At 31.5% G+C, this 12,989-nt stretch overlaps 1 protein-coding gene across 2 annotated transcripts in view; it reads left to right on the top strand.

Annotated features, from left to right (window-relative positions):
• The window catches only part of LOC118189234 (excitatory amino acid transporter 2-like), a 130,902-nt gene extending 118,780 nt beyond the window's left edge, over positions 1-12,122 (top strand). For both annotated transcript variants that reach the window (XM_035359806.2, XM_035359808.2), the window contains 2 exons: positions 3,739-3,873; positions 10,753-12,122. In XM_035359806.2, coding sequence (XP_035215697.2) covers positions 3,739-3,873; positions 10,753-10,963 — 346 coding nt within the window. In that variant the 3' untranslated portion in view covers positions 10,964-12,122. The remainder of the gene's footprint in view (positions 1-3,738; positions 3,874-10,752) is intronic.
• The last annotated feature ends 867 nt before the right edge of the window (positions 12,123-12,989 follow it).

Genomic DNA, 12,989 nt, shown 5'->3' with positions numbered 1-12,989 from the left:
GTCATATCTCTGCCGTTCTCTACGTGTGGAAGAGTTGAGTCTGAATTGCTGTTGCTGAGGTTACAGTTTGCTTTGGAAAATGTGGAAAAGAGGGAAGTCATCATCTCCTGTTGTCCATCTCCTTCTGTTATCTTCAGAGAATAAAAGGGAAGGGTGATTTTTTTTTTCAGTTAAATGCTGTTGGAACGAATACTGCGGGTGCTATGAGAGAATTCCCGTTATAACTTAAACAGACATCAGTATCGGTTTTCCTGACAACGATGAAGTGGAACTATGAGAAATTTCGTGTTGTGCCTTGAGCAGACATCAGTATCGGTTTTCCTGAAAACGATGTAGGGGAATTTTGAAAATATTTCCGTTGTGCCTGGAACAGACTTCAGTATCGGTTTTCCGGATAACGATGAAGTTGGACCATTTTGTGACTGGATCTCGGCAGCTCCCCGAGGCTCTCAGACTGGTATACGCGGATTCGTGAGCAAACAGTTTTATTTTTATTTTGCTTTTTTTTATAAGTAATCGTTAGGATTTGGTAAGAGTTAAATTCTAACACCTTAGCTGACTTTTTATATAGATTAAAATTTGTATTTTGCTGTTAATAGATAATCAATAGTTGAGAAAGTGTTGTGAATAATAAATAGTTGAGAAAGTGTTTGCTATGTTTTTTTAAATGCTTAATTGTCATGAGTTTAATTCTTGAGTTCATGTTTTAAAAAGCTTAATATTGAGGTGCTTCACTGTGATTTGTATGACGTGAATTATGTTAAAAAATGAGATCGAAATAATGAGTAAATTTTAAGATTATGTTTTGTAGGGGTGGCCAGCTATCTTAAATTATAATGTGTGGGAATATTCAATAAATGTGTTTATTATTATTATTATTATTATTATTATTATTATTATTTTAGTTTAATTGTGGTCTACTGTAGGTCACCCGTGTGATCCTTACGGAACATGGTTATTCTATCGAACCTGGGTAACCATATTGCGGTAGTAGAAAAATAAGTTTTAAGTGTTGGTGACTATACGATCGGCTACTTAATTTATTTTTGATTTGTTGAGTAGACTTCTTAAATGTGAGATGTATCCTTCCCTGGTGTTTTGAAGAGATCTGTGTGGTATTTTAAATGTTAAGGATTTAAGGCTATCTCTAGAATTGTATGGAAAATTATATGTTTTCAGGTTGGAGATCTAAATTAGTTTTATTTTAATGAGAGAAAGCAGATTGATGATTTTGTTTCGGAAGTGCATTTGACATTTTGGTTTTGATAGAAAATCGTTATTTTTACCAAAACACCAGGGAGGATATTTTCTCTTTATTTCTTTGATATAAAGTTTAAGATTTTGATTATGAAAGTAGTATGTAGTACTTAGTTTCAGTTTGAGTTTTACTTTTACGTTGCGGCACCAAAGAAGAAAGTTAGTTAAGAAATAGTCAGTTTAAATGAATGTAAAAGGAAAAAAATATTTTTTTTTCTACGTAACAATCTCATGGAACGTGCAATTTGAAAAGCGATCTTTGAGAATTTCGATAAATAAATAAAAAAAAAAAAAAAAAAAAGGAGAGAGAGAAAGTGGTGAATTTCTGAAGAAATTAAATTATCGCAAATAATGATACTTTTCAGCTGATGATATTTTATTTTTAATAAAATACTGAAAGAGTTATCCAGAAGTTAGATATGTGAATTTTCCAGACTAATGACTAAATAGATGGAGGATTAACAAGCGAATTTATGTGACCGCCTACAGATAATAAAACAAGAAATAACAAAAATCCATTGCATGCTGTAGTTTTCGCAAGAGAAATAAAGATCAAAGGAGACCCTGAATTACATTGACAGATTTATTTGTAAATTTCATCTTTTCAAGTTTCATTTAAACGATATTTTCAGCGAAATTTAGTCATTTTGATTTTTTTAGGGTATTTTTCACAATAATTGTAATCTTTGCTTAAGATGCTAAGCAAAACTTCTGAATGAAATTTTGTTTAAATTAAAATATTTTGCCAATCCCGCATAGTTTGAGATGAAGAAATAATATTCATATCTAAGTTCTGTTTCTGAAAATAATTCTTTTTGGTTTCCTGTATCTTAGATGTTGTAGCGGCAAGTATGGCAGAGTTATTCCTATCGGAATTTCGATTACTGAGGACCTGAACTCGTTAATTTTTGTTTGGACAGATGACGCCGAAATGTGTAGAAAAAGTATTGCAAGGTATATAACTATCATGAGCAAAACTCTTCGAAACCTTCATTCCATTCTTTCTGTAATTCGCAATAATTTAAAGATTGGACTCTGTTATTTCGCTTAATTCTATACCTCATCGCTTATTGCGCTCGCTTCTATTCTATATCTTAACTGTGTGTCTTTTACCAATTTTTTTTTTTTTTTTTTTTTTTTTTTACAATTCTTTTCTTATCATGGCAGCTTTTCTTTAAATTCCACCAAAATTAATTATCAACAAATCCTCCATCTACGCCGCAAACGGTCGCCAAATGTCCGAAATTCTTTTGCATCTTCCTTCCAATTCTGGTAAATAAAATCTATTAGCATTAAAAAAAAGAGCTAAAAGAAGAAGCTAGAAAATTCGGTAGAGATAATGGTAACACGTAACCTATTTATCCTTTTCATCTGCTTTCCTTAATTCTTCAGTCTGGGGGAAAAGGGTGGGAAAGGAAGAAGAAATGAGTCTATTATTCCTATTTATGATAATTCAATGTAACAGAATTGTGTTTTAATTAATATTAAATTACAAATGATCAATTATTTTTAAAAAGTGAAACATTAACTATGGACCATAATTTGGAAAATTCAATAATAATGGGTATTTGTCATGTGTATTGTACTTTTGTTATATCTTTTATATATTCTTTGAAAAATGTATTTGATATTAATTAAAATACGTAATGTTCTCAAAAATTTCTGTTTTAGTTAAAATTGATAATGTAATGGTGGGGAATAAATTGGTTTATCTGAAGTAGTTATTGTTGTTAAGTATGAAAGTCATTTAGTCGAACCCATAGAAAATATGTATTTAGATTGCAAAATTTATTTTAAATGTACAATATAAATGTAAGAGGAGTTTAATTTCAGTTCCTTGGTATATTTGAAGGTCGTAAAAATTGAGCGAAAAGTACTTGTATCTCTTTGATTTAAAGTAAGTGCATCGAAAGAAAGTTTTAATCATATTATAGTTTTCGTTTTCTTTATATTCTTAGGAATCAAACAAGAATTATTCAGATTAATTAAATCTGTTCATACAGAAAGCTTATGGAAATGAAATCTCCTGGTAATAATAATTCAGACTCTCAATTCAGAGATTTAACTCTTTTGAAATAAGAAAACGACAGCTAACTTCGAACATCTTAGAGATGCAAGCTTGTTTCATGTAAATAAAGAGAGATTTTGAACTGCTAACGATTTTATTATTATCAAAAATTGAATTTTAGCGGCGAGATCTACTACACTGGAATTTTTTCGTTAACGTAGCCATTAACGTATAATAAGCTTCATATTTGTTGAACATTGTAGGGGAATCTATGTATTATAACCATTCATCCAAATTAATTCAGTGGTTTCTTTTTTATAAACAGCAAAAGAAATTCAAAACGTAAACAAACCAATAGTATGTTTAATTTTCCTTAGTTTAAGAATAAGTACAAAGAGTTAACCGGAGTTTCAGACAATAAGAACTCCAGATTATTGGAGTTTCTACTCTACTAAACTGTGTTCTTCTTGTAGCTTAACTGCCACTGCTGCCAGTATCGGAGCTGCCAGTGTGCCAAGTGCTGGTTTAGTGACAATGTTGTTGGTTCTTACTGCTGTTAAACTACCGACTCAGGACATTTCTATGATCCTTGCTGTCGACTGGCTCCTGTGAGTGCTTTCTTTTTTTTTATATTGACTGAAATTTTATTTTTATTTATGACATTTTTAATCAATACTCAAATTATTAAAGAAAATTCTGATTCAAAACTGTGTTGTATAGTTTCAAATGCATATGTTTCTGAAGTTTAGGAATACTGTCCTAAGCAGTATTTAATTGTTGAATTTTAAATATTGTAACTGACTTCCTGCAGTTATACGAGAAATAACATGATATTCGATTCCATCCCTAATCATCCTTGCATGTGTTTGGACAATGACCCCAAAGCATTACCAATGCAATTTTAAACTTATCCGGAATTGCACATAACGCTATCACTTATAAGTTGCATGCTTTGAAGATACTTGTAGGAGCTTAACAGTCCCATTGTCCTACTGCAGAATCAGAAACAAAGAGTGTGAAGCGTAAAAGTTGCTTGAGAGTAACAATGACCACAGTGCTTTATTTCTTGCTGTGGGCTCGTAATATGGGGGTCTTATCTCTAAGATTTCTTTGGACAGGAATTTTGCAGAATTATTTTGCTTTATTTACTCGTTTTAGTTTTTTTTTTTTTTTAAATAGTGGGTTATTATTGCATCTTAATAACCTTTAAAATAAATACGAATAATCCTTAGAAAATGTATAAATCTTTTAAAATGCCTGTCTGAGTCCTGATTGTGTATTATTGCTTTGACTTTTAGCCTTAGTCTTTATTAATTAATTTTACTAACTGTACTTTTAGTTACTATGGAAATAGTACTTTACTCGTTCACTAAAGCAGACTTTTGATGAACCACCCTTGAAAATACCCTTGTCCTTGAAAGCTTATTCATGACTTGTGAAACTCTATCATAAAATAATATTTATAGGCATTTCTTCCTTAACATTAGGTTTTCAGACCATACCTGTTAGTTACACAACTATAGAGTATGTCTCGATTATTTTCATACATGTTTCATGTTCTTGACTTAAATCATTTCCATCTTATAAGACGATAATTATAATTGCTTGCTTTATGCTGCCTTGCACCAGATTCCAAACTCTCTGTTGTGTATGAAGAAATTCTTGTGTTTGTGACGTAAAGTAGATCACGTATACGTACACTACAGCACGGATTAAAATTCAACAAAAGTGCAGTCAGCGATAAAACTTTCTCTTATTTGCCCTAATTATTACATCTTTATATTTTTTAAGATTTTTCTGAAAATGTTAAACGGCTTAAATGTACTTTCCTAAAGTATGTACAACTTGTTAATAACTTTGCTCCGAATTTATCAAATTGGTGAAAAAATTTGGTGCCTTTTCAAATATCTGGCATTTTTGTTTTAAGCATTATAGCCAATAGGAAAATAAACATAAACATAAATAAACCTTAATAATGTTGGGTCATTTAATCTAGTGAATGCACACATAATAGCTGTCTGCCTCAGATTGTTCTCAGTTTTGATTGATAGCAGCCCTTATTACCACTAGATAATCAACTTGACAGCAACTAAACGAACAGTTATTAAAAGCCCTCCTGTGGTAAGTCCTTATAACCTGTTCAAATAACAGAAGCTGTATTCTAAAGTGCTTACGACAATAGACATGTGAATGTCAAGGTTAGAAAATCGAATTCAAAATTATCAAATGACTAAACCTTAACACCTTGAGCATACAAAAGCGAATAGAATTTAAATTGTCAGCTTCAGGCAACAGATTGTATAAATGCAAATAACTGGGCAAAAACTAAGCTGTATTCTAATCGCCCCTTAGTTTACGGAACTCCGGGATCTGGTATTTCTCTTCCTTTAACACCTTCAGCAAGTACTTTTGGATCGGAATATTTTAAGTGACCCTCTCAGGAAAGCCACTATTCACATTTTTTATATTGATCGGATGTTTTATTACTGATTAAGTATTTACTCTCTCTATTTGGAATTTAGCCCTAAGACATTGACATTTTTTTAGAATCACGCTAATTAGTGTCACCGATATGGTGAGAGTGAAGCTGCCCTGCTAGCCTGTAGTTCTTGTGGTGCCATCTAAGGAGTGCTTGCTTAGTAACTTGAACACGTTTCTTAAAAAATAATGACGATCCATATAAAAATGATGATGAGTAAACCTTCTCTTATTCTAATCCTAAGAGATCAGTTTTCTGCCTAAAAGAGTTTAATCAGCTAAGCTGAGTCACTAAGTTCTATGTTTACCAATTTGAGTTGTGGTGTACAGTTCGTGGTCTTTTCACCACATTCTCAGTGGTTGGTTCGTAGTCTATGATTCTTAATAGAGTTTTACACTCAGAGTTCATCACTTTGTTAAAGAAACTATGTGAACTTGTGAGGAGATAATTATCATTTTTTATGATTTTTAATTCGTTATGAATTTGTTTAATATGCGCAAACCAGGGCGCATTAAGTATCGCTCGAAGAGTCTAATTTTGGAAAACATGTATTTTTTGCCATCTGGTCTTATCTACAGTGGCCATATCAGATTTGCATACATTGGACTTGTCTAATAATGTGAGGTAGAGTTTTCTCACCATTGATATAAACGTCCATGCCTTTTTAAGATTTGAACCTGGAGCAAAAGACGTGAACAGTTAGCTTTAACTATTCATTGTACTGTGTGACTGGAGCGGCTGGAACTTAACATGATTTCTTCTTTTCATCTTTATGCAGTATCGGGCAGCAAGGTAAGCTACTCAGTAGTATTTTCAATTTCAACCTCGTCTGCTTATAGCCTTATAATATGAACAGACAACTTTAATCACCTGTGTAGGTTATTTTCGAAGAACGTTTCCGTCGGATTTTGCTTTCGAGTCTCCGGCTTAAAGACGTATTTGGCGATTAGAGTATTTTATAGCAATATCTAATTCTATAGATATCGTCAACACTTCCAAAGTGATTTATTTATGCCAAGTTTGCGGGCTATCCGAGGCCGCCGCTATAGACATTCCGTAGTCAAAGTCGTACAGAAACAATTCATTTCGATTCCTACAAGTCTGATGCCCAAGCTTCAGTGGGTTTCAGCCCGTACAGGTATTAAGGAAACGAAGCAAACAGATGTGATTGCTAAAAGTGCAACCTACGAGTCTCAAGCGAGTAGCATCAATGTGCCCTTTCCGAACTGATATCTGAAAGCTAGTCTCAAATGTAAATTAATGAAGCAATGGCAAAAGAACTGGGAGTCAAGCACCACGGGCAGAAGACTGTATAATTTTTATTCAAAAGTAAAAGTAAATCAGGATTTAAATAGCGGCTGTTCTCAACTCACACAGTACCTGACAGAGAATGGACCATGTATGTCCTTTCTTTACAGATTTAGCCTCAGAGACAGCGATCAATGTATTTGTGGTAACACTAGTGATCCAGGACTATCTGTATGATTGTCCGCAAACAGCAAATTCTCATTCAAAAGACACGCCATAATTAATATCCCGCAATGGATCAGGAAGGCAAATAAGAATGAATATTAGTTCAGCCACATTAGAGGCCGTACTAACATTGCTAAAACTATTGCTGTCAGCCTGGAGTGACTTCTGTGTTACTTTCCTCGGACAATATTGTCCGAGGAAATTGTATTGTATATATATTAATCGCCCTATATATATAAATTGAAAAAGAAAATGTAAAGCTAACAAGTAATTAGACGTAAGACCTATTTAGTCTCATATATATAATAATGTTGTATAATCTTAAATTCATTTAGTGCGAAAACAAGTTACTACTGCTTGCGCAATTGCTGCAAAGTTAGTTAATAATAATTTTTTCCCTAAACAATATTGATTAATTGATTATATTATCTCCTAAGTTTAATTAAATTAATTAAAGTAGAATTATTTTAAAAGAGTGAATCAATACTGGTAAGTTATATTTTGAAAGATGTTTTGAAGTAATTTGAAAGCAAAATGTTAGTAATGTTTTAACGGGGACTGGAGTTAAATCATCATGAAGAATAAAATTTCAATTGTAAAAGGAAAAATTAAAAACATGTAACCATTGTCATATATATATATATATAAATTGTAGAAAGCTCGCCTAAAAGTTACCAAGAGCTGCTGCTCCAAAAGGTTTAAAACGTTTTCAAAAATTAATACACATGAAAAGCAAATCATTAGACATGTAAAACATAAATAAAATTAAAAAACTGAAAAAGTTAAAAAGTAAGCGGAAAATGGTAAATTAGCCAAATTCGACTTCCAAACAGGCTTTTCAAGGGAAATTTCATTTATTTGAACGTCGAATCAAGCTAACCCCATTACGCGTTTCGCCGAAACAGACAATTGAAACTTTTTCGCTAAAAAAATTTTTTGACAAAGTGTCTTGGAAATTTTAATAGTCTCAATTCTCTGTTCCAATTTCCCGACGCGTCCGCTCAGAATGACACATTAAGGTGTTAAAATATGTTAATCAAAATCAAAACTTCCTAAATCTAGTCTAAAATTAAAATCAAAACGAAAATAAATAGCGATGAGCTATTAGTCCTAAAAATACAAAAACATACGGGCTGGGCCTGCAAGCTTAAAGATTAACAATTTAATTATAAAATAATAGATTTTAGAAAACTGTAAGAAAACCTGTAATTAATATAAAATAAAAAATTAGGAAAAGAAACGAACAAACTCAGTGGGTCTTGCTAAGACCAAGAAAAAGTTGAAACAAAAGAAACAAAAAACTGACCTTTGGCGATGCAAAGCTGTCCCTCTGAAACTTGTTTAAAAATGGCTGCTAACTTCTAGCGTCTTATTTTGGATGACGTACGGAGGGGAGCGAAGTGCTGTGGGCGTTTAGCCAATGCGAAGTGATTTTCGTTGTCTGCAACTCGTCTCCTATTATCGAAGGGGGCCGGAAACCTCGGAAAACGTGTAAAGATCTCAAAAAATGGCGCTTGGCTTGTAGTAGGATGGAAAAAATTTTTTCGAAGTGAAAATGGCAAATTCAGCTAAAACTATAAAAACTTGGCCATTAAAGCATGAGAAAAAGGAAAAAACAGTCATTTGTTAAAAAGTCGTAATTCTTCAAGCAAGCGGGCGATCAAGCTACTATGAAAAATGAAAAAAGCCCGATTTTTTAATAAAAGCAGTAAAATTGGCCATTATAGAAATTTAAAATTTAAAATTATGTACACAATAGTATTTAAGATTTAAGTGCCAAAATTTTTTGGAGGAAAGAGAATGAATAAACAAGAATTTTCTGTACATTTTTACAATAGATTCTCTGAATTAGCCATCCTTCTTAAACCGTCCGTAGCTTTAGGTATAAAAAATCATATATATATATATATATATATTTATATATATAATGTTCTGTTTTGCGTACTTTTACCGTATAATAATTAACTGCTTTAATAATGTTTATTATCATGATTAATTCAACTTGCATTGTTCCGAATATTTACTCGCAGATAAATTTTATTATCTACGTCAAATTATTCAATTTTGCATTAAGAATGTGCCTTACATGGCCTTATTTTTACCAAAATTTTGCACTGAATACTAACTTTCTTTTAATTATTATTATTTTGCCTTACCAAAGTGTATTGTACCATATAAATATATACAAACAGGTCTTATCTGTAAAATAAGGAATGTTCCGTAAATCATTCTGTACACACATTTTATTATATTTATTTAATTCATATGGCACCTAACATGGCATTATCCATTGTTAGTGTAAGTCTCTGAGTTCAGTGTTCATTTAATGTATTACTATTAGTGCATAATATCGATATACGAATCTGCAATTTTGCCAGTATAACTTCCCATTAGTGTTTGTATAATGTGATCGCAATATCTATTCATGCACATTTTTATTAACCTAATGTAATCCGTTTTGCTTCATGCTTTGTAATGTATGAATATTTGCGCATATTGCCTCTTCACATCTGTACCTGTATTTACATCCTCTCGTCATTATATTTGTATGCCCAACATATGCCATAATAATGAAAAGCATCTAATAAGTACTGAATTAGGAGAACGTGACACATTACAATTTTGCAAAGCTCTTGATAATATAGCATTTATTACATATTATTAGCATAGATCCTATTTTTATTTAATTTAATTTTATAACTTGTTGGTACGCATTACAACTGCGAGCACATTATACTCAGCAATGTCATTATAGCTCTTTGCAAGTAACAGCAACTTTCCAGTACTCCAGATAAGAGGTCAGTAGCATTTTTCATTTAATTAACAACAGGGTTCCAACCATGCACTTTCTCTCCATGTTTTGGTCCTTTTTCAGTATTCCTCATTTTACGTAGTCAATGCCCAAAAAACATAAACATAAAAAAAAAAAATAAATAAATAAAAAAAAAAATAAATAAATAAACAGGCTGAAAAACACCTAACCAGAAAGCCAGCTGTTCTGTCGATGATGAAAAGAAAGTATAACGTTTCAAAAATTGCTCCTTTAAGTTTCAAGCTTTTTCTACAATTTGGATACTGATTAAGGATATCTAACACGAAACATATAATAATAATAGTTTTGATTGATAATATCATTCTTAAACTTTCAGATCTATTGCTTCTTTTAAAATGCATGCGATTATATCATAATTATTTATTTTTATTAGGCATACTGCTCGTTAAACTTGCAGTGTATTTTCATACCTTCTACGACCCACTAATGACCTAGTGGTAGTTGATCTGGATTAAAATTCTGACAAACGAGTTGGCTGCATGGGAAGTTTAGTATAACATGAATATGAGCCAGTTTCCCTTATAAAAATTTCCACGAAACATCCTTTCCTTTAGGCAGATAATCCTTGTGTTCTTTCCTTTAATCAAAGTAACCCAACAAATAATTAAATTTGTGTTAACCTTAAGTTTTAATTCTGATATGCAGATATTACTCACTTTTTTATCACAAATAGCTCTTTCTAATCTTTTTTCCCCGTTTCAGCGATCGAATCCGTACATCTGTTAACGTTCTCGGAGATGCTTTTGGTGCCGGAATTGTTTATCACTTGAGTAAAAAGGAATTAGATGAAATGGATGAACTCGCTGCACGGCAGGAGGTAGAAATGCTGAATCTTCGAAAGTTCTCCATCTCTGCAAGAGGTACCGGTGATAAAGATCACTCCAGCAACTTCAGAGAAGAGAGTCAAATTTAAAATGTACAAAATTGTAAGCAAGTTTTGAAAGATAGGGAAACAAAAAAATTAAGTGTTGTGTTTTTATTACTATTGTTATTACTGTATTCCTTATCTCGAACACTGGTTGAATAATGCAAATGCATAGCGGAGAGATCTGTGGCAAAAAGGTTAAGTGACATAATTGATCTTAAGAAAGGATTATAAGAATCTTAAGAAAGATCATAAGGATCTTAAGAAAACCTACGATATTTTGGGTCACTTATATATTAAGAGATTATAAATAACACTCTGTCAGTTGTTTTTCGTATTTTTCTCACATGGTTTGATTGATATATCCACTCTTCTAAATCACAGTCTTTAAATTAGCGTTTATAATCCGTCTAATGCTGCCATCTATCACCCTTTATTGTAATCATTTCATTGAGTCCAGATCATGACTATGTAAGTAAATCTTTAATACTTTTTACATATCATACTCTTGCAAAATATTTCACGCATTTTACAATATTGTTGCTCCTTGTGATGAAAAAAAAAAAAAAGTTTTACTCTAGCTGGTCAGTTGTGACAATAACAAATGTATTTATATTATATGATAAATTGCAGTATATTTGGATATTAAAATTGCTTAAGAAAGTTGAAAATTATTTTTCTAAAGTAAATTTAAACTTTCTTTATCATATGTATCTATTATATGTGTAAAAAACACTTGAATTAAGTGGTACATTTTAACACTTTCTTAAACAAATCTGATTCTAAAATCATTTATCTGTAATAAATCATTTCAGAGTCTAAAATGAATTTTATGAAACAAATAATATAGAATTTTTTAATTTATACCAATGTTAACTTTTTTTTGCAATTTTAAGACATGATAATTTCAAATAAAACGTTCTTTTGTAATTCTGTCAGGAAATTTCAATATTTAATATTAAAAAAAAGATAACTAACAGCATGTAATTTTTATCTAGAGGGAGCATGTTTTTAATAAACAACTTTAGAATCATTTCGTACGTGAGTATGCGTGTATTTTTCATATTCATATTCGAATCTGTAAATAAATTTAGCTGCTGAAACCATTGTAGAAGTAAATTAGTCTGTATATTTCATCTGTTGACCAAATAGTAAAATCCAAAAATGCTGTCACATTTTTTAAATAAATATTTTGCTTCAAGTGGAATTCTTTTTTGGAGGATGACTGAATATAATTACATAGATCCAGTTTACTCAAAAAAACTGTATTCATCGAATCACTTGAATATTATATTGCACAACTTTTTTCTACCCCCATTCAGAATCTTAAAGACACCTTGTTTATGTCGGTGTGTATTGCTCCACGTCTATGCCTAATCTATGTGAAACTAACATCATTTAAGGAATAATGTTAATTTGTGTATTTTTCCATCACATATAATATTATTTCTGTTTATCAATGCTAAAAGTTGTGAAACTGATTCTGTAACTTATTTTCCACGAGCTTATGTTCACCTTTTCTATTATTCCTCGAAACTCGTACATGAACAATGCGAGCTAATAAAAAGAAGTCAGATACCATGCGAATTCACTCTTCCTGGATGGTGCTGCAAACGATTTATTATGAAAGATTAAACAATTATTGAAAAACTTATTGGACGAACTTTAAGGCATGTGAAAAGCTGCTTGTCACTTTGACAGGATGCTTGTCCAAGCATAATGGGTTTTTGGTTCAATTCTCAGACTTTTACAGCTTTACATTACATGACGTTGTTTGAATAAAATACCAATTAATGGCGCACTGGTTGATACATATAGTGCAGATATTTCATTACTGTAATGGATAACATTGTGCAGGTTTACTGTTAATTATATGCGCAGGTCGAAGATCATTATTGGTTTCATATTCTAGCTTCTGCAGTTACAGAAATATTTCAACAAATTAAGATAGATAAAGACATGTTTTTACTTCCTTGTATAGTAAAGAAAGTATTGTAATGAGGAAAAATTCCGGGTACCATATTTCAACGAAAATATCCATTTTAACCACTATGGAATGCAATTTAACGACGTT

The sequence above is a fragment of the Stegodyphus dumicola genome, chromosome 1 (assembly GCF_044657685.1).
Source record: "Stegodyphus dumicola isolate Sdum_Otavi_A_Nest chromosome 1, ASM4465768v1".
NCBI lineage: Eukaryota > Metazoa > Arthropoda > Arachnida > Araneae > Eresidae > Stegodyphus > Stegodyphus dumicola.
Note: the sequence above shows the minus strand (reverse complement) of the source record. Positions and strands in the feature narration are given on the sequence as shown.